This window comes from Paralichthys olivaceus, chromosome 3 (assembly GCF_024713975.1).
Source record: "Paralichthys olivaceus isolate ysfri-2021 chromosome 3, ASM2471397v2, whole genome shotgun sequence".
NCBI classification, from domain to species: domain Eukaryota; kingdom Metazoa; phylum Chordata; class Actinopteri; order Pleuronectiformes; family Paralichthyidae; genus Paralichthys; species Paralichthys olivaceus.
The window spans coordinates 23,837,658-23,861,310 of NC_091095.1; the positions used below are offsets into that span (position 1 = coordinate 23,837,658).

At 39.5% G+C, this 23,653-nt stretch overlaps 1 protein-coding gene across 1 annotated transcript in view; it reads right to left on the minus strand.

The window, feature by feature from the left end:
• Positions 1–23,653, minus strand: part of LOC109625321 (inactive N-acetylated-alpha-linked acidic dipeptidase-like protein 2) — a 428,309-nt gene that overhangs the window by 12,695 nt on the left and 391,961 nt on the right. Inside the window, exons 15-16 of the mRNA XM_020080522.2 lie at positions 19,250–19,343; positions 4,158–4,356 (exon numbers count right to left, since the gene is read on the minus strand). Of these exons, the coding sequence (XP_019936081.1) occupies positions 4,158–4,356; positions 19,250–19,343 (293 nt within the window). The remainder of the gene's footprint in view (positions 1–4,157; positions 4,357–19,249; positions 19,344–23,653) is intronic.

Sequence of the window (23,653 nt, forward strand, 5' to 3'; positions counted from 1 at the left end):
GGATACCCCCTGGACAAAAAAGGGCATGTGCGATTAAAAAGGGCAAATCAGGCTGGACTTGATAGATGTTTTTCCAAAGCCATGGCTGATGCAGTTGGAAGGAGTTCGACAAGTTGCCTCGCAAGCTCAGGTTATTCCAAAGAAAACTAGAAGGTAAATGACTACTGGTGTACTGGTGTGTATTTGGTTGGTCTGACATCAAATCAAATATACTTTATTGTCCCATAAGGAAAACAAAAAACAGTTCACAATGTCATATCACGCAAGACCCAGAATAAGAATACAGACTAAAAGTGAGTTGAACATTGCACCTGCCCTGAAACATTTTAAAATGATGAAACACTTCAACTAGAGTGAAAGAAAGCTGACTTTGCTGGAGGCCACTTTCACCAGTCTTGCATTGAGCATTAGATTAACATCAACAACTCAATGCAATTCTTTTTTCATCTCTTTCTGGTAGAATCAGTGTACTCCTGTTTTTACATAAAGTGGCCGGGACATCTCACAAAGACACATTAGTGGAAAACACAAATGCAAAAGTCACAACATGAATGGAAAACTGAGAAGACAACTACAAAAGCCACAACATGAAGGCAAAAGCCTTACAATGGAAACACTTCGCAAATAAGGGACAATAGCTTTTGACGAAGAATAAGTTACTTCCCATTAAGTCATGAATGTATGAGTCAAGTGAGCTGTCCTTTGTGAAAACCTGGACAAGTAAGTCACTGCTTAAAATTAGATGCTTGTCTATTTGAGGTGTTATGGTACAGGCGACTGATTTGTCCTGGTTTGCACAAATGGCTGCTCACTTCAACCCAGAAGGTAACTCCTCTCATTCCATGTTCAACATCCTTCACTCGCCTCGGTTGTGTCAGTTGTATGGCTCTTGCACATGTTGTGGTTTTTGCAGTTGTGTTGTGCGTTTTACATTTGTGTTTTTGGTTAATGTGCTTGCGAGTGGCTTTCTCCCACCCCACTAATGTTTATATTACTCAGACTTTGTGTTCCTGGAACATTTTCTCCCTTCGGCATTGTTTACCTGTCAGTCTCCCTGCTACCTGGTCATTATGTGACCTGGCTGAGATGTGAAGGATTTCAGCGTGCTGCCAGTATGACAGCTTAACTATACACACACACACACATATACAAGCTGAGCACCAAATCAATCTGGGCCAAAAGTCGGTTATTATAGTAGTACAGCATTTTGTCTTTATTGTTGCTTGCATATTGAAACTGCTAACATAATTTATAGTGTTCTTAGTTTATATTATTAGTTTTTCAATGCAATATTACACAGAGCCACAAGTGTGCGTTTCGTGTCTGGCATTTACTAGTTTCAGTGTGTTTACTTTAGTGAAAGTCACACAAAGCTTAATGTCATACCCATGACATGATGTGTGAATGGACAGAAATACACTGTCTATGGGCTGTACTACAGCTTCATACTTGTTGTGCCCAGCCTAGATGAAGAAAGTTTTGGTTCATCCAGCCATCATCTGATGATGGCTGCTTCATCACTGGCTTTGAACAGAGGATACTGTAGAACTGTGTGTCCGCCACCTAATAGAAATTACAGTTATGTAACTGACATCCTCCATGCTTAATGAAGACCCCAATTTACTGGTGTCGATCATCTGAGGAATGTTCTGAGCCAATCATTGGGAAACATTGGTGTGTTGTTGTTGTGGTGAACCAGCTGTTGTAGTTGCCATCCATAACTTTCTAAAAGATGTCCAGATGAGACTTGATGCCAAAGAACCATGTAACAAAGTGTCGTATGAAATGATGGCAGAATACACCCTGTAAGCATAACTGTTACTCCCACCTCTGCTACAACTTCACTACTTGCAGCCTTCATTGATTGAGAAATGTAAAACGCACAAAGTCAAGAGGTTGATGAATGTTGATGCTGCCTTTGATCGGCATCCAACCAATGCTGAGTATGTTCAAGTTTCCCTGATCATCCAATCCAGTTTTTTCATTGTCCGTCTGTCGGAGTCTGTCTCTATCTGTCTGTCTCTATCTGTCTGTCTCTATCTGTCTGTCTGTCTTTTTCTCTCTCTGTCTGTGTCTGTGTCTGGCTACCTGTTTCAAAGCTTAGTAAAAAGGTTTTCTGAATATTTGATTTTATACAATAACAAGAAATGCATCCTAAAACTTTGGAATTTGTGCCGCATCATCATGCCTCAATTATTTTAATGTTCTGTACTTAATACTAAATATTTTCCATTTTTTGAAACATGCCCAGCTGAACAGCTATATGTTTAAATAGATTTAAAAAATGTTAATCAAATCTGTTTTTTAATAAATTCAGGACAATAATTGTAAATGTGTTTGTCTCTTAATTTAAGGGAATGTTTTTGCCTCATAAAGGTCCAAATTGACATATCGCTCCAGTTGTACCCCATCAGGTGGCAACTGTTCCTGCTAGTGTTCAGCTGGGGCGTGAAGCCTTGGTACTCTTTGAAGTCCATTCCTCTTCCTTCATTTCTTACTGTGTAGCTGGTTTATTTGTAAAATAAATTATGTTTTTTGAGCAGGTAATAATAGTCTTAAAATTTAAAACAAGGTTTGTAACATTCAAGGTGATTTAATGCAGTTTAAATCTATTGTTTGCAATATATAGATTTCTGCTTTCATTGATAGTGGACTCATTGCCAGAGCTTTCATTGAGCAAAAGAGCAGTTGTTCAAAATGACTGTTTATACAACTGCAGTTAAAAAAGACATATAAAGTTGAATCAGAGTTCAAATTCCCCAGGACACGCAGCAGGTCCACCCACTGACCTGCTTAGTGACAAAGACTATTTCTTATCCCAAATCTCCTTTCAGTGGCAACAGCGACTGCAACAAGCTAAACCACAAACTGAAAAAGGTCTAAACTGACTTGGCAAATACAGATGGACAAGATTCTCTGGCATTTAAAATCTTAGTGTACAATTTTATAAAGTTATGGTTGCTTAGGGACCAAGGTAGCATGCAAAAAAAACCATACGGATACAAATTACAGGCATCACTATGAATTTGCACTGCTGTGCATCATGAATGTCACAACAATGTTTTTATGTTAACCATGTACTTCAAATGTTGTTGTGTATAAACAATGTCAACAGTTAAGCTAAAAAAAGGCCTAAAGACTGCTCAGTGCCCTTAGTCTAATTGTCTCAGTCTTGTGAGGGAATGGTAACTTCCTTTACAAATGAGTACTATTAAGTCTTAATGCTCTCCAAGCATGATGGAGCAGCTAATTTTAGTTTGGATGCTAATGGGAGTCTAGGGCAATTAACATGTCAATTACTGCCATAAACTGTGAATAACACTGAACAGCAGAGGCCATTTATTCTGTTTGAATCTAGTGGAAAAGTAGACGGCTAAGAGCTTTGTGTGTGTGTGTGTGTGTGTGTGTGTGTGTGTGTGTGAGGGATTTAGAGGACAAATGTATACCTGTTGCGTGGATGCTAAAATCAGACAGAACAGGGGTGTTGCTGTTATGAGCCCCAACCATCAGTCGAGCTCATGTGATCTGAAATGATTAATAGTTGCTGTTTATTCTTTAGCTGGAGCCGTTGATTAAGATAACTCCTTCAACTAATCGGCAGCTCTTTCTTTCTTGTGCAGACCATGGACTGTGCACAGCCGATGAATTACTGCTGCTCTGCCCTGACAAGCTGTTGCTTAGATAAAAAAAATCAATCCACGTTGCGTGTAAATTATTTCCGTGTTATATTTTACTTTGTGAGAAGGAATAATTATGTGTTCATTGTGAAGCTCAAGTTTTATGTCACAGTGTTGCTGTTCTGCTCTGTATGTAGAACAAGTTGAAAAAGATGTGGATCCCCCCCAAGGAAAGATAGATGGAGGATGGAGAATTTTAATCATGGCCGACACAGCATGGGACTATGTCTGATTTAGGCTCTCTGTGAATAATATCAGGAGAAAGGGAGGAGGTCAGAAAGGGGGGAAGGTTTTGTATTTTTTCCTTTTGCTGAAATGAGAGTATAGCAAATTTGTACATTTCTAAAATGATAATTAATGTCATGGCCACACATCACGGCTACTGAGTGCTTGAATAGGAGTAGGTTGACATTATACCTGTTGCACATGCAACAACACGACACCACTGTTACACCTATGAGAGTGCAACTTCCCTCCTACCTGTAAACTCCAGGCGGCGTCTGTGTGATGATGAAGCTCTTCTCCAGGTCACGTAGCACATCATTCAGCATTCGCACATGGGAGGGGTCGCGCTCTTTGGGGTCATTGGCTGGCCGCATCGTTTCTGACTGGAAAAAAGCTGCGTGGTCTCTCAAGGAGGCGGCTGAGGACAGCATGGACGGAGATACCACGCTTTTGTCTGGTCACATATATGGGGGGAGATAGAGTAACAGAAACAACACATGAAAAACACTCTCCTTAACTAAGGGGTATGTAAGTGTCAGTTTCTGAGATATCGCATCCACGAGGCCAAAACTGTGTTTTGTGACTTCACAGTGACCTTTGACTTTGTTCTAATCAGGTTAACTTTAAATCTTAGTAAATGCAATTAAATTATCTGTGGGCATTTCTGATACAGTGTTTACACAGGAACCTTGACCTTTGACCAATGAATTCTGACCAGGTCACACTTCCAGGGATTCCTTCAAGACAGGTCTGAATAATAATGTTGACAGGATAAAATGTGCTGATTCACAGTGACCTTTGACCTGCTGCCGGCTGCTGCTCTGACACTTCCAGCAATGCAAATATATAAAATGTCGCCATAGCTCATAATCATTCGGCCTTAGCTCCTTTATCTTTGTGGTGTTGTCATGTGTTAGACTGGAGAAGTGGAGCTAATAATGGATCAAATTGTACTAATTCATGGGCATGTCCTAAAATGCTATGTTAATGTGTCTATGTACACAGGAATATGCTGAATAAATTCACAGCTCAAAGAGCTGCATTGTGTCTCTGTCTTGTTGAAACACTGATATTAGACCTGAGACATTTATTAAACAAATGGAATAATTCTAATTAATAATCAACTGCTTCATCGAGAGGGAAGTTTTTAACCCACTCATTGAGTAAAACACCCCCCCCCCCCTTCCAAACATGAAGCTGTGGTAGCCTTCAGTTGTGATAAAAACTCAAAAGGTGTTCAGTTTGTCCAGTCTGGGCTACTGCAAAAAACATGGCAGCCTCCGTAGAGAGGACCCGCTCCCATTGTAAAATGTGTACAATTTAGGTGAAACACACTAGTGAAAACATCACCGGGATTATTTTATATTCAACTATTGTCAATAGATCCCTTTCACCTAAATCTTACACACTGCACCTTTAATAGAATGAATGAACACGGAGGAAGTACTTCAGCCATGTGATCAACTGTTGCATTGTCCAGGATGCGACCCGCCTGTTGTAAGCTGGCAAAGGTTTCCTGTGACCCTGCCAGGAGAAGCTGGTACTTACAATGAATAGACATGTGGTGTATCATGAAATTCATCAGGAAATGGATCAATCTGACAGACTCCACTGCTGGAAATGTTTAATTAGCATCAACAAGCTCCACCCGCCTGCTGAGATGACAGGCATGAGGCAGGCTGACATGCTGCTGGTCATGTGTTTGGCATCATGATATCAGTCAAATTAGAAATCCCACGTAGCGCTGACCCTGAGCTTTACATGTTCTGAGTTGTACCCTCAAAGTTCATTGCAGAACATTTTTTTTAAACTTTCCTCTCATGTTTTTTAGTCATCATACCAACATCCACTCATTCTAATAAATCAAACAAACGCTCTCCTCTTTTCTCACTTGTAGCTACCAATCAATTTCCTCCACTGGTCTCAACACACAGACCCACAAATACACACACACACAGATTGCTGCATGGACTTTGACTCGATATTAATTTCATGGAGAGCTACTACTTATTTAATTCTCACACTTACTTTAACCTTAAGCTGACTTTCAGTTAACCTACACTTAACCCACAGCCACACAAAATACTGTTACTGTTACACAACAATGCTATCATCCTTAGCCTGTCAGTACAAAGCTGGGCTTAGTTTTACAGTACACTTGGCACTTCGAATCAATTACCTTAGATTTGCAGTTAATTGCCTTGTATTGCTGCCTCTATTAAATTACATCTGTCTAAATCCAGTGGCCTTCTCTTTGGAAAGGCTGACATTTGTTGTTTACTGTCTGTGTGAGAACAAAGATTTATGTTCAGGTGCTCATCTCTACATGGTTAACATCCAGCATCGCAAAAAATCATTGCAAATACATGAGCTAATTGATACTCATTGTGCTGCACTGTTGAACCTCTACAGCTGCTGATACCGATGGCAAACAGTATTATGAACTTCAGTTTAACAGATTCATCGGCTTCTCTGAGCTGGCAAATTAACAGTTAAACACTTTATATTTCCATCATTTCTATGCATTTTTATATCCATGTACTTCACTTTGTCTGTAGCTAATTTCAGGGTTTGGTTTGTAATTTTTACCTCCATGTGTGGATTTGGTTAAACTAGATCAGTCATTCTCATTGACTGGGCTGTGACCTGGTTCCATGAAGTAGTAAGAATTTGCAATGATCTAAAAGTTTTTTGTTTTATTTTCTCTCTTCCCCCGGTTATTAATGGTTCCAACCATGAGAGATGTATCCACCTACTAATACCACAAACAAATGTCTGTTTTTTTTATTTTATGTAACACTGATCAGTTGTTATCCAGACAGAAATTAACATTTTTAATTGAACACATTAGAGGGGCTATGCATAGCCTGTGTGCACAGTGAGTAAACCCAAATCACATAATGCTAACTTTCTTCATATCATAATGATGCTATTACATAATGTAATAGTCATGATATCAAAAGCAGAGGATGAAAAATGATTTGTTAATCTAATTAGGCTGTAGATCATGTCAAGCCTTATCGATTGCAAATGTTAATGAATTACTACAGTATATGATTTTAAATTCTGTTTATTATGGTAAGTTATTATAATGGGTTATTATTTATTTTAGCCATGATGACATCATTCTTTCTATATGTTCAGAAATCTGTTCTGTCTATGGACCTATAGGAAGCAGAGATGTGTTTGAAATGTGTTTTCTTAACTATGCATGATGTCATTTTCTATCTTCATCATGACTTCACTTGTCATATGATATCCTGATGGTTTTCTGGTCAATACAAGCTTTTAATTGATACTTTTTTAAAACATTTTGAGGAAATCTGCCTCACACACTCACACACACTCAAGGAAGAGGCTGTGTGTGTGTACATGAAAAACTTTCCACTGAAGTATTTTTTTGCAAGTAAGGTGCACAGTTGTGGGGTTTGTGTGTGTGTTTTCTGTGTATTCATGTTTGTTGGAGTGTGAAGGGATTGATGCAGAAGCTGGCTGGCTGGACATTGAAGATGAGTTATGGCTCTGCATAAAGGTCCAAGACAGCAGTCACTGAGCACACACACACACACACACACACACACACACACACACACACACACACACACACACACATAGACAAAGACAATACCCTGCTTCAGTGAATAAGGTGAATTAGATGAAATTATGAAAAAATAACCAACATTTGTATTCTGCTAGGTGATAAGTGACCACTTAATCCTGAAAAGGTCCATTCTGTAACTCATTAAAGTAGTTCATGTTCCTGACCATGTTCATATAATGCCAGACAAGAAGTACAGTACATATAAGCTTTCTGAAAAGAAAAAAATGAAAGCACCATTTAGACACAATTATAGAAGACTTTTCCGTGAAAGGTTAATCGGCACTGAGATTGCAGCCGTGATATTTGATTCCAACAAATGTGAAAAGTTGTCTGTCTGAGAATCGGTGCAGAATTATCTGTCATCGAAGTCATAATGCAAAAAAAAGTTTCTAAATCAACATCTTTCAAAATCCTGGTCTTAATCGACAAACCTTGGAATGTTTTTGTGTGTGTCCTTTCGGATCCGAGTGGATCACATAATGCTGCGAGCAGTGCGTGACTCATTGGAGGCAGGGGGAAGACTGTGGGGCCAAAAATAGACAAAGAGAACTGCTCTCTCCTACAAATTTAAATGGCTCCAGCTCCTTGCAGCCAGCTGGGACTCATGAAATATTGTTTGATTGTTGTAATCCATCACATCTTTTGACACTCGGGGACCTGTGCGAGTGTGTTTGCATTTGGGTGTGCAGTTGGGACTTGGCCTCCTGTGATAACAGCGGCAGAGAGGAGAGAGAGAAAAAACAACAGAGCTGCACAGAGATACTTTCATCTGTTGGAATATCTTCAGTATTTTGTACAATTATAGATGTTAATAGACGTTAGGGTTGGGCAATGTGTTTGTTTAATGCTCTCATTTATTTTTCCACACATACGTTTTTAAATTGAGCTCTAATTAGGGCCCTAGCAAGAAATTATAATTTTTCTTCTTACAAAATGAATCACAATATTGTGGAACTTAAGGTTTTAAAAACTTACTAAGCTTGTCTGTGCCGCCCCCGAGGCACATTTCACCTAGATGCGCAAACATTGGTATCATGTGTATCTTCCTCAGATGTACAAAAAAGCCTCTTGGAGCCTTCGCCTAAACCCAACAGGAAGTGTGCAGTTTCCAGGCATTCTCCAGTCATTGTATATGAACAAACTCTACCAACAGAAATAATCAGACCGACTGCAAAATTGGTGCACACGATCGAGAGAGTGATGAAACGTTATTGAAATATTGCATTTTGTTTAAAGGGCATGTCTGTGGTGTGCCCTGTTGTATTTTGAGCGTTCATGGTCGGATCTGCCTCAGACTTAATGTTCAAGGGTCCTGTCCTGAAGGCAACACTCAGTGACATGATAATATTCAGGCATAGCACCACCTATTGGACACAGGAAACTACATGTTGATACTCTTGTGCGCTCATCTCATCAGCAGTTACACCCCAGACATTTGGGTGTGCAATATAGTGTCCTTTGCTCTTCTATGCTTTTATGTCTCGATGCTGCTTCTATGAATGAGACCAAGGAATATGTGGTGTCCTACTGGTCCAATAAAGTCCCTGTGGCACAACGGTCATCAGATTCATCCAAGACGCAGGACATTTAAACCTGCCGGTAAAATACATTTTGGATGATAGGATTGCAGTAGATTTGTGCTTGACCACTTGGAAGTACCGATGTAAATGCACCCACAATGCATTCAGGGTGGATTATGATCTGATCGGTTAGACAACCTCTGGATGTGAGCCGGGCCGTACTGTCATCATATTGAAATGTGAATGAAATGATGTCAAGACACTTGTGGATGGAGCAAATGAGAATTAGACAAGTTGTTGAAGAGAAGACCTCTCCTCATGATTTAAACATTAGCAAACACAATATTCCTGCTTCTGGTTTCAGTGTTAATCTGTTTCTCCATCTTTTTTGTGGTTGTATGTCAGTTGTCGGACCTGTGCAAATGAGGAGAATGTGAGGATGAGTATTCCAGATGTAGATCTAATCATACAATCTGTTTCAAATCAAATCTCATTCAAAATGACATCGAAACAGGTCATTTACGTCATGTTTTTAGCTCTCTTCCCCGTAACTTCTCCCCTTTGGATGGCGCTCTAGAACGCACAGGCTCAAAGAAGCAGACATAACAACATTTCCTGTCCACACATTGCACACTATCATCAACAGTTATGTAACGTCAGAAAAAGATTCCAGTGAATATACCTTGTAACATAAAAAAACTACCTATATCCAATTCTTTTGTTCATATGGTGGTTTGTATTAACATGTCACACCAGATTCTAAAACAGAAAAGTGTGTAAATGATGTGCGTAAACATGATGAATGCCACCTGTGCCTATTTGATTGAGAGTCCACAAGGATAGCAAATTAATGTAATTAACACCCCAATGTCCGTGTGCACTTTGTGCAAGATGCAATTAAACTGCAATATTTTGCCGTACAGAGAAGCTGGAAATCACAACATTTATCAGGTACATGTTAAATCTAGTATTTATTTATAATTGCTTCAAACAAATTAAATATAGAATCCATTAGTGAAAAACTTGATTCAAATAACAACAGACTCATTTGTCTTGAGACTTGTATCGTTAGTTCTGTTCATATCTGTAAGAAAAAATCAATGCAAATTTCTCCTAAATCATTGTGTACATACAAGATTGTTCATTTGGCCCGGTTTAACCAGTTTCTCTGACATGCACAAACCTCAGTCCCTCCCACACTTACATGTAGACGCACACTCTTAATCAACCTGTTTGCGTACATAGTGTCAGACTATTGTGTTGGGATTGTGAGGGAGTTTTCCTCTCCACAGTCACCAAAGTGATTGCTCATTTTGGGAACTGTTGGGTTTCTCTATATTTTGATTTTAAGGTCCTGACCTTCTTGAGATAATGTATATTATGATTTGGTGCTATACACATAAAATTGAATTGAATTGAATTGGGATCTACCCTTTTGCATTATTCTCGTCATTTACTGCCCTCTTGTAAATGGATTAAACCTGGGATCTTTGACGGGTGCATGACTTTAGCTAACTAACCGCCCCTTTACAACAGATAACTTAAAGGCATTATTGTCATGACACTGGAGCCAGCCATAAAGTCAAGGCTCATGGTAAATCAACACAACTTAACGTTCTACTCAGACTTTTACCAATCACTCAAAGTAATAAAACTAAGTAGCCCCAAATTAATTATCTGATTAATATATAAATAGATCATTGCATACAAATATGAATGACTGAGTTAATGGATTCAGTTCTGGGAAAAGTGGCAGATATATATACCTGTATACCAGTTATTATATTCATGACTTCTATGTTCCAGGTGCTCAATTTCTTTGTTCAAGGTTTATTTCTCAAAGTGGATAATGGAACAAGCATTGATGGTGTGATTGCACTTTATATCTTCATTCAATGTTACAACAACGCAGGCAAATGTTGACAGTGTTGACATAGAATTGCCCATTGAAGAATAAGCTCAGTCAAATCAACATAGTGTCATTTTTCAATATACAACGTGAACAACTGCAGATGAATTGTACTTCATGCATGTCACCGATATACTATTCTACCTTTCTGTGTTAGTGCTGTTGAGGACCAAAGAGAGCTCTGCTACTGAGCACTATCACTTTAGCAAATTCATGGAGATTTATGTCAGATCAAACAAGGCCAAAGGCAGTTTATATAAAAACAAAAAGAGAAAAGAAAGGATAATTGTGATAGGGGAAGTTTGACAAAAAGGTTTTTTAGGGTTTCAATTAGCACTGGTTGTTTGATCTGTGTCCCCTCCATGACTGCCACTCATGAATACTGCAGTACTTCATGCTGGCTTAAAAGAATCCATCAAATATCACCGGGCCTCTGCCGCAGGGGGCTTCTAAAACACCCAGAGAACAGAGACACACATTTACAAAAACACACACACAAGCATTTGTACTCACACATCCACACAGTCATTTCACATTCCCCAAAATATACTGACAGTATTGTTTGAATAGACCTCAAAAGTACATGCACCACCAGCCACTTGTGTAGCCGCTACACATGAACACACACGTGTGCACAACCTGTGCCTTCACCTATTCATCCACAATCACTCTCTGTGTGGTGGCAAACTATCGATCACATTCACTAACATTTTACTCATTTACAATCATATCTGAGCAATAAAATCTCCAGCAAGTATAATAACATTACAGGTCTTCTCACAATTTTCAGATGATCACTTCTACAACATTTCATAGGAAAAATGTCCCATTTTCACGAGCCACTGACAAACCATTTTAACAAATCATAGTCATTAGTCAACTTCAATATGAAAATAAAAATTTGACAGTATAAAAAATTAATAATTAAATTTAATTAGAGACGCATGTCAAATTTTAGACGCAGCTCACTGGTAAGTTGTGTTATTTTTAGAACAGGCCTGCGGGCGACTCGTGTGGTCATTGGGGGCGACCTGGTGCCCGCAGGCACCGTGTTGGTGACCCCTGCTATAGATCATAAACTCCACCCCCTGCAAGTTAGTGGATGGAGCATGGGCCAAATACGTGTTATCTCAAAGATGGTTTCTGTCATGTGAGTTAGTCCTTATCACGCTGATGTATGTTCTATCAGTAAATTTGGCTTTAAATACCTCTGTCAAGGAGGTTGTGTTTTCACTCCTGTGTGTGTGTTGTTGGTTGGCTTGTAAGCAAGATATAACATAAACAACCAAAAGGATTTCGGCGCAGCTTGATTGAATTTAATGGGTCTTTCGAGCCTTGGCAGAGCTTTGTGGTCTAAGAGTGCATTTGTGTTTCATTATCTATTGCTATAAAACAGGGTGAGAAGTCATGATCGGCAGCTGAGACTACCTTGCAATTTTATTTTTACCCTGCAACCACACTATTAACAAAACCACTAATTTCCACCCTGTGGGGTACTAACCCCAAAGGAATGAGATAATCATGAGATCATTTCCAGGAGTCACCATATTAAAAATCTGAAATTTTATTACATTACCCAGTATCACTAGTTTGTCTAAGAATATATTTTATATAGAGTGTTTGTGAAAATCAAAGTGAGCTTCCACATGAGATTCTGAATGGACAACAACAACAAATATCACATTTAACAAAATGGGGAAATGGCTTCACAGGAAAGTTCCAGCTCAAGACGCGGGCCACCAGGACGTGTCTCTAGGTGGTTCACTTGACAAACCTGATTATTCTGACGGGTAGTGACTCGAAAAGGTTGAGAACCACTCAGTGCGGTATAAATAATTCCTTGTGTATTGTTTCACTATGTGTTATCACACACGCATATCAAAAAGTATTTATTTCACTGTCCTATTCCTCCTCCTCTTCTTCTTTCTCCCCCATCTGGTGCCTCTGTATTTTTAACCAGCAGAGATATTATAAGCTCTTTCCCACCTGTTTTCTGGTTGAAGCTACTCGACATAAAGCAGTGAGAGTATCTGCACGTTTCACAAAGTCAAATTTATAACTTAAAGACATTTATAATGCCACCTGGAATTAAATTTAATACCAATTTAATAACCACAATAAAAAACACAAAATCTGTCACAGACAGCCTCATCCTGTTTACACACAGCTGATGAAAATAGTAAAACTAAATGCAGGCATAAGGAAAATGACACTAGGGGATGAAGTGTAGGTACATGATGTCCAAATGTGTAGTATAAAGAAGATACAGTCATAATAAAGCCAGTTCCCTATTGTCATTATTTTATAACACAAGGCCAAAAGTGAGTACCGCAATTCTCTGGTTTTGTTCACATCCTTTGTTAAAACTACACAATTTATTTTAGTTATTTGCTCTATTTTTTTTTACAACTATGCATCAAAATATCTACAGGGATAAAGATTGAGATAATTCCTGGCATCAAAATGTTGCATAAACATAGAATATCGATTTGGTATATACCCTAAACACATGAGATATGAGAAATTTTAAAGAAATACCTGCTGACAGAGCAAAACCTTATGCTACACTTTTATTGCTAGCTTGACAAATTTGAATTGGAGCCTGAACATTTATTGTTCATCTCAAAAACAGCAACTCAGATTAAATTTAAACTTGTATGTCGTGTGAAGAAGTGAGAATCTAAGAAGCACTGGGTCAGCTAAGAAAGATGATATGATTGGATCTTCCAGAACAGTATGCAACACACCTTGTGGGGACATTACTTTAACAAGGAAATTCAGGGAGAGACAATTCCGATGAAAAATGACACTCGGGTGCAGAGAAACTGATGGGAAGTAAAGCAAAATTCACAACAGCAAGGTATTTACCTACAAAACCAGGGTCATATGCAGCACAACTATAAGGAGGCAAGGACCAAACAAAATTCCAAAACCCTCCAAAGTAACAAACCATGATGGCAGACAGAAGAAAAAAGCTGGACAGCAAATCACACATGCAGAGATACAAAGACTTCATGTCAGAGGACAATAGAATAGAATATCATACAAATAGGTTTAACTATTATGACACAACAGGGGCAGGTCAGTGGGAGAAGGGGCTGGGACGCACGTGAGATGACAGGAACTGCAACTACGCAAGAGGCGCATCTGAATCACCGCCACCATGTCTGGTTTGTTCAAAGTGGATCAAACTGATCTGGAGTTGCTCAAAACTGTCAGCATCATCTTTCTGTGTCCACCTACCTACATCCACGGCACCAGAAATAACAACTATCGTAAATTAAATCGATGTCACTGCACAGGTTGTTTAGTAGACCTCAGGAAATAACAACTCTAAAAGTAATTTGATTGACGGCTTCCAGCGTCCATCCGGCAGATCCCATGTTGACTGAAATGACCTAATCCCTCGCTTTTGTTTTGTTATGACAAAAAGGAATTGGCTAATACAAACTCAATGTCCGGCTGGATAAACAAATTGAGACAAAATAGCATTTCAGTCGGACAGCATAATGTTAGGTTGTCTCTCACAGAGGAGAGAGTCAGCCAGTAGTTTCCTTTTTTTATTCTGGCCCTGTGAAATGAACAAGCATAGTGTTACTAAAAAGTTGAAACTGTTTGCTAGAATCAGAGACCACTTTTAAAGGAATAGTTCACCTAAAAATGAAAATTCACTCATTATCTATTCAAGCCTATATCAATAGATGAGTGGGTGAAATGATTGAGTCAGAAAAAGCAGAAAATGCCTCCATACTGCTCCTGTGGTATCAACCAAGTGTTCGTAAGCCCCGACATTCAAACTCAGCTCGAAACGCGTCATTTATAGTGTTTTTAGCCAAAATGTCCTGTGATCTCCTCCTCTGGATCTGCGTTTGCACGAGGATCATAGCATTTTCTTGCAGTGGGACAGTATTTCCCTGATCAGTCAAACCATCTCCAGAGGTCATGGACTCATTGTGACCACATTGAACATAACTGTAAATGCAACTGCATTGTCAATCTATACAATAACTGTGGTAGGGCAGCAATAATAATTGCATGCAAGGTTGCAGCAGCTGGGCAGCTAGCAGCCATTAGCCAGTAAACACAAGAAGCAGTCCTCTCCTCAGTCCTCCACTATGGACACTATTCAAGACACTCATGCATGGAGTGAAGACAAGACCAGTTGTCAAAGACTAAACAGAGTAAACACTATAATTCAGCTTTATGGATTGTTTCCATGAGAGAAGGATGAGACATGAGCTGGACAAAGTGTTCAGATGTCAGTCAGCTTTCATTGTGGCCACATTATATTTTATACTATACTTTTTAATGCCAGGTTGAAATGGAGTCAGTTGTCTTTTGGATGTCTAAGAATAATAAAATACTCAGATCCTCAGAGACCAACAACAGACCAAAAATAACCAGTGCATATATCTAATAGGATCACAGACTAAAAGCTGTATTATATAATTTTGCTAATTGATGGTGTAATTCTGTCATTTGTATCTTGGCTGGATGATGAAGCTGTTTAGCCTTGATGAAATGACACACTGCTGTGGCACCGCGCTTCAACTCAGCATGAACGTGAAGTTGCCAAGAAGGTGAAGCTTCATGCCAATGCAGTGCATTTGATCTGAACTGATAGAGGAGAGAAACCTGGAACAGACAACGAGGTACAAAGTGATGAAGAAAAAGACAAAGACTACAATCAGTCATCTCACTCTCTCTCCTTCTCAGGTCATAATCTGTCCATTAGTCTCAGCTGGGGAAGCATAACCACTCAATCTAGGCTTTAACAGGACAGCGCGCACAGCCAGTGAACCTGAGGCTCTGAGCGAGTGCCCTAACAGTACAAAGAATGAAACTTGAGGTGGAGTTTTAGTACATGTGGTGGAGAGCTTTTCTGTACCTCCATCCTTTTCAATCACTGTATTCAGTGTCTAAGTGACTGACAAGACTTATACTATCATCACATGAAGAATAAATTCTGTCGAGTCCGAATTCTCTTATTGTAAATCCACAGCTAATCCGGAACAGAGCGACTTGAACACTGAACTGATTAAGCATTCATGAATTTTGCTCTGGAGGTTTTTCTTGGTGCATAACAAAAGCAACATTGGATTTTGTTTATTCTGAGTTTTTTTGCAAGGAAGCAGGCATGCCGGCTAAATGTATACCAAAGCCTCTCTTGTGCATCGTCTTTCAAAGGTCTTCTTAATATTCAAGGACAGAGTCCTTGCACGCTCTGAGGGTATGACTTGATGAGCTGAATTCGTCTCAGAAGGCCTCAAGGGTCTTACAGCATGTTAACTTCTGAATATTTGGCAATGTAAATTTTCACAGGGTTCAGTTCAGACCTTGACTAAAGGGCTCCATTCTTCTTACTATGCAAGTTGCACACTTTGGGTGATACATATGTAAATCACTTGATGTAACTTGCACAATGAGGACCACTCTTCTAAATTAAACATGTAACTGTATTGACAATAGTTCTTATTTAGTAAATCAATTATTTGATACGTTATTACAGTACGTTATAGTTCATTAAAGGGATAGTTAATGGAAAAATGTAATTTCACCCATTATCTATTCACCACTATGCCACTGGAAGGGTGGGTGAAGTGTTTGAGTCCACAAAACACTTCTGGAGGGGGTAAAAAGTGCCAATGTGATCTCTTCTTCAGACGTAATAAAACATCAGAAATAAAACATAACATGCCTCCATACATACAAGTGGCGTCATCCAAGTGTCCTCCAGCCCGGATATTCATATTTGACTCAAAACAAGACCATTTACACTGTGTTTTAAACCTAAAAGTCCACTACTGGAAGTGGCAATGCTACCGGACGAAGCCACACAAATGTGCACCTTTGAGCCCCATTGGCGAGAGTGTGTGCGGTGTTCCAGTGTGCCTGAGGGTATGTTATGGTGCCTCCGGGGAGGCCATCAGAGGACATTTAGGCTTAAAACACAGTGTAAATGATGCCGTTTTGTGTCGAATATTAATATCCGTGCTTGTGGACACTTTGTATTTTTTTTCTACTTTGATTTTACGTCAGAAGCTTTGGTCACTAATTTCTTTAATTATATTAGATCTGGCTGCTAGACTATTTATTCCTTCAACTCCAGAAGTGCTTGTAGACTCAAACACTTCACCCACCCCTCCATCAGCATAGTGGTGAGAAGATAAAGAGTGGATTTTCTTTAAGCTCCTAAAGATACACAATATCTCAAATTTCCCACAACATATTATAATGCCCCCAAATATGTTTTCCCATGCAGAGAGTATTAATTGATATTGATATTTTAGATTACGTTTAAATCTGTCCAGTTAAGACATCTAATGTGCATCAAACTGACGTTTTGTTGTCTGTTGACTTCGTAGGATACTATATTCCTTTTATATTGTGTTTTAGATTTTTAAATACTGTCTATATTAAATTTCAGTCAGACCACTCATGTCTGACAGACTCTTCCCCATATATGAATACATCAATATAATGGGGAGTGATGGGCAAACATCTTTAACCCCCCTGTCAGAGCCAACAGGTGGATGCTCACAAGCATCCCTTCTTTTATTTTATAGTTATATTTGATTGATTGTGTTACATGGTTACCTTCAGTAACTCAGGTACAGTCTCATGCTCCAAACAATAATGAGCACTGAGGGCAACAGGTACAGTACAATTTCATTTGTATTTATTATAGCCAGCAGAAACAAACAGAAGTTAAGAGACAAAGCTACAAACAGAAAAGTAAGAAATGAGCAAGATGCATACGGTCAAAAGATTCCAGATATTTAAATGATTCATGAAGATAACCAACTGTGTTATGTTCAGTGTCGTGTGATTTCTGAGAGGTCGATAACCCCAGAAAAAAGACAGACTGTGCTTAACTGTTGGTCTGTGCTTGCTTGCATGCTTTTAGAGAAGATAGACCAATGACAAGATAAGTGGCCTTCTCTGCCTGCGCACACTGAATGTATCACTGTGTTGTGTTTATGATTCCACTTTAAATCATTTTATTTGTATCTGACCGGAGGACACTGCAGCAAGAAAAAGTAGGATAGAAAGAGAGGGAACGTGGGGGAGAGAACAGACAAAAGAAATAAAGAGACTTAGAAGAGAAACTTTCAAGGAGGGCTGTGAAGTTCCAAGGTTGAAGCAGAGACAAGAAAGATGTCGAACACTTGAATTTTACAAATGCAGGAATCAAGGTTGTTTTGCCATAGAATCATGAGAAGAGGAATCGATAAGTTCAGCTCAACAGATGAACCGACACTAAATCATTATAATAGTCAAGAAAGAGGCTGTGTGTGTGTGTGTGTGTGTGTACATGAAAAACTTTCCACTGAAGTATTTTTATCAAGTAAGGTGCACAGTTGTGGGGTTTGTGTGTGTGTTTTCTGTGTATTCATGTTTGTTGGAGTGTGAAGGGATTGATGCAGAAGCTGGCTGGCCGGACATTGAAGATGAGTTATGGCTCTGCATAAAGGTCCAAGACAGCAGTCACTGAGCACACACACACACACACACTCACACACACACACACACACACACACACACACACAATGCTGCGTATACTGCTGTGTACTGTAAGACTTTTTGTGTGCTGTGCAGAATCAAATCCCTGTCATTTACTTGACTATGTATGTATAAGCGTGTAAGTCTAGTTCTACAACAACATAACAACATATGAACCCAGGTACATGGAGAAAATAGACGAAAACCCCGACCACCTACAGGAGCAGCATGGCTCACACCCACGAGATGCGGCTGAGACGTTCACACAGGGAGTGTGGCCGCTATAACCTGACATGAACAGCAAATGAAAAGCAACACGTTCAGCGATGACACACGCACAGCTCACACAACCAGTGTGGAGCGGGCGTCGCAGGGTCAGAATCACAAAAAAGGTTTTTATACTATTACTCTTCAAAGCATCTTATGTACTTTAATATGGGCTGAATCTTAATCTGTTTTAATCCCCACAAAATGATATGAAGGTTAGCAGATATTGTACAGAGTGGTAAAACGTCTACCTTCTACCTCTGAGACCCTGGTTTGATTCCTTACTGAGGAACTTAAGGAGCAGAGGGTCTGTCTGAGGTATTTCCCTTTTTTAAGTGTTCAAACAAAACTGCATTGCACAGAGGCAGCTAGTAGTCAACCTGTGTACCAATGTTAATGCTTGAGTTTTCATGTCATGACAATTGTAAGCAGTGTAGAATGACATGAGAATCAGTCTTGAAATATCCAACATAATATTGATATTTTGGGATAGATCAGCCCACCAATACAGCTTACCTAATTCCCCCACTGTTATCATTAGTGTTACCTTTGAGTTTGTTCTGTACATCCAGGGCAATGTCCAGAGGGTAGAACGGCAGCACAGGGTCGTTGACCAGGCGGAGAATGGCTTCTGCCGTCATCTGTAGAAATAGAGAAAAAGAGATTTGAATTAAGGTAGGTATTAATTACATTTATTATATTATATATATTCTGTATACTATACATTTTTAATACTGCAGTTATGTTATTCCAAAATAAGAAAGGGAAGTTTCATCAGTTTTCATAAAAACTCAAAAGGTGTTGAGTTTGTCCAGTTTGGATGACTGTAAAAAAACATGGCTGCCGCCATAGAGAGGACCCACTCCCAGTGTAAAAATTTAAATTTGAATATAATGGCCCATTCTAGGGTAAAGAAAACAACAATCTGTATATGAGACACAATGGTGAAAACATCACTGGGATTATTTTACATTCAGTGTCTGCCAATAGATCCCTTTCACCTAAATCTTGGACCTTTACGCTCAGTGAGAGGTTGAGGAAAATAAAATGAAGTCAGTCAATTGTCTCAGTGTGATGTGGTCGAGCATGGATGTAATATACGTATGAACGACCTTGTAAATGAACATATGAGGGAGAGGTCCACCCAACAAAGATGTACATCGGAGTAGGTGAGTGAAGAATAGTAGGCGACATCCAGGGGCTTTAGCATTGAGGCACGCCTGTACAAAACGTCACCATAATGTAAAGCCGACAGAAACAATTGCTTCAACAACTGTTTGTTTAACAGGTTTTCAGTAAGAACCTTTGGACTGTGAGGAAGTTGTAGAAAATCAATCATACAGGTCACGTTGTGTCTTGCTCTCCAATTACAGGCCTCGGTATGTGATTAAGCAGCACGCACCTGGGGAACGGTGGGTGGATAAGTAAATGGAACACCTTTGGCTGCAGTGAGCAAACATTTATGCATGTCTCTGCTTGTCCTGGCACCACACACTGAGAAGCGCTGTCCAAATCACCAAAGAGAGTGGGTCTGTCTCTGCCATCACAGTGAAGTGTCATCTTGATGCAAACAGTGTCAGTGATTCAGCCGTTTGCTCTGCAGGCAGATGACTTAGCAAGGCTTCAACATGGATTTTTATTGGAGTGTAACATCACTGCAGCTTAGTGTGCTAACCAACTGCTAACCGACAGAGCAAATACTCTGTGAGAAAAATCTCAGCTGAGAATATCGACGGATCGATCGTCTCGCTCCACACCCAGACTGTATCATTCTCACAGGAACTCCACCCTCGCTGCATTGCAAGAACGTTGTATTTCTCTGCACCACGCGATAATTGTAATCCGCTTTATCAGCCAAGGACATCACATAATTTAAACTGAGCTCCATTCACGTTCACATTACAAATCCGTGACCTTCTACAAGATACAGAGCTGGAAAGAGCACTAAAAAGCACATGGCTTATTACCCATCCCATCCTTTATTTCTGATCTTGCTTGAATTTATTTCTAATTCCACATTTTCTTTTTTTAGTAATTTTAATTGATTCATTGTTTGCCACTTATGCCCATCTATAACAGAAGACACTAGAAACAAAAATAGGACCGGTGGTAAATGTAATTCTGAGCAATGTAATTAAAGTATCTGGACAGATGCTGACACAAACACTTCAAAACAAATTAATACAAAAACTCATCAAAATCGGTTTCTTCTAAATATTTTCATTAATTTTGTCAATTTAAATGTACTCTTACTACATGCCCAATGTTCTCTACCATGTATTACCATGAGCCACAACCAAGACCACCCACTGGACTTCAAACCTCAAAAAGGATCTTTCCCCCTTTTCATGGATGGGAAACACCACTGGGCTTGATAATTACACTAGGCCAAGCAAAGGACTGTTTAATTACATTCTTTTTTATGTGATGTTCATCAGTTTGATTTGTCTGTCTGTGATATTTTGGAATGAAGTTATTTGAAAGCTAATGTGAGTTATGTTATGCTCTTCACAGACTCAGGGTCTTTCTAAGCATGCAACTTAATACTTTCTCTTACCTGGCACCAACACCTCACACACACATCTCCATAAACTTAACACATACATGTGACCTCAACCTCACGGTGTAACCATACCATGTGCTCTTTTGTTTCATCGTGGCAACACAACATCAGAAAGTTCCCTGCTGAACCTGGATTTGAGCTGGAAACTGGTCTTTCTGTGCTAACCATTGCAGCTTAAATCAAATCAATATTTCTGTTCATATTTAACAATATTTAAAACTGCTATATATGTAATGATGAAACAGTCCAATTCAGAAAACAGAATATAAAAACTGCACATAATTAATTCGGCTGGAATTGACGATTGCCTTGTGTGAGTTGGATGTAATCGAATATTCACCGTAACAATTTAATGTTTTCAAATGGCTAAAGAGCAGGTTCAACATTTGGTGAGCACAGAAAGCACTTTGAAAAGTACAGAACCCTCAACTGTGGGTTCATGCTTCATTTAAGAGCGTGCAGTCCCTGGACTGCAGGAGCAACATATTATGTGAAGACACAGAGGTGAGGAGAAGAGATAGAACCACTTAGGTGGCACGAACAGTTTTAACTCTCAGGTCACTTAGGCCGCCACAGGGTTATATAAGGTGGAGGACCTGCCTCCAACTGAGTCCACCTTAAATAACCTTTCACTGCAAAAAGACATATACAAAATAGTTTTGGGCAGCAACATCAGTATTTTTACTGCAGTAAAAATGTGTCTGTAAAGCTGCTTTCTGACATGCAACTCCGAATAATGAGCTGACGTGAGAGCACATTAGAAGATCCTCCAAAGGATTCACTGCGAGCGTAGGTGTGGGTGACATTTCCAACACGCAACATACACAAAATGAACAAAACAAACAAAGGGAATACAAATGTCTCAGGATGGAAAAGGGGAGCCATACAGGAGGATATCAAAAGAGCTTTCAGGGCCGACGATTATTGATTGATGTGCTGTAAACAAAAACGTGATCTTTGTAAGGTGAATTGACGCATTACGTGCTGCCTCTGCCTGCTGCACCACCCCTCACCAGAACACTACAGAGATTGTTGTGAACAAATCTGAATGGAGAATCTCCTGCTGCATTGTTTATGTGTGAAAGGCAAACTCCGAGGAAAGACTGGACCCGATTGTGCGGACATTCCGCGGGCTGTCTGAAAACAGCTTACATTTATAATGCAATGGAAGATGGTGGAGTAGACCTGGTAAAGTGCGGCCTTTTATTATTTCACCTAGTACTTGCTGTATTTTGCAAATCCACACTAGTTTTTGTTTGCAAACTATTTGTCCAGTGGTTTGAACTGAATTGGAGTACCTTTAGCAGTTTTTAAAGACAGACCAGTTTTAAAAGAGCTATTGACATACCCATACTGGGATTCAGACATGTTATCCTTTTACATCCCTTAGTGCTTGTGGGATAGCAGGCATCTTATTGAATCCACGCAACTGCTGAAACATAACTTACTAATACTTTGGTATTTGGGAAAATGGCCAACAGTGTACAGATGTGTTGTGTACCTCTCTCTGCTGTTGTCAGTGCTATTGAAATCAATCTGGCAGATGGGGGTTGAGGTGTGTGTGTATGTGTGCGTGTGTGTGTGTGTGTGGTCATGGTGGTGGTGGTTGGGGGGTAGAAAGCATACATCAAAAGCCTGTAATGTGGTGGGACAGAAAAGGCCGTTGATTTCTTATTTATGGGATTATTTCTGGATCGTCTCTTTCCCGGGTAGAGGCGAGAGGAAGAGAGCGAGAGAGAGAGAGAGGCAGCGAAAGGTGAGATGGTGAGAGATAATGATGGAGGAAGAAAGGCAGAAAAGAGGCTGTGACATAGCAGAAAGAAAAAGACAATCCAAACTAAAGAAAGATGACAGTTGGAGTGGAGTGGAAGGTAGAACAAACTAGCCTAAGCAGCTCCTCACGTGTTCCCTCTTCTACTTCTGTCATGACCTCCCCACCCCTCCTCTCCTCTGACACTCCCCTGACCTTTTAGATTATAATGGAATCAGTGCCATCCATCTAAGTTAGATTTCAGGGGTGGATCACCAGTCAGCGGCACAGAAGGAAGAGAAATGAAGAATTATTCATCTTACGTATATATTCATTTGGCAAAGGGTCAGAAGTCATAGCTAGGGCTTAGTGACTGACCCTCAGTCAAATGACACCTCCCCAAAGATTTGGAACAGTCCATTCTGTTCACATAACATTGGTCAATAACATATCCATATATATATTATATTATTATTATATATTACTGTATATTTATATATAACTAAGAGATACTAAATACTGAGTAGGCACAGTATCAGGTTTAAATGTAAAGGTGGATGGTAGTTTTTATTCAATCAGACGCTGGAGGACATTTAAATGAATCCATTATTAATACGTGTTTTATTTCTAGTGGGGGA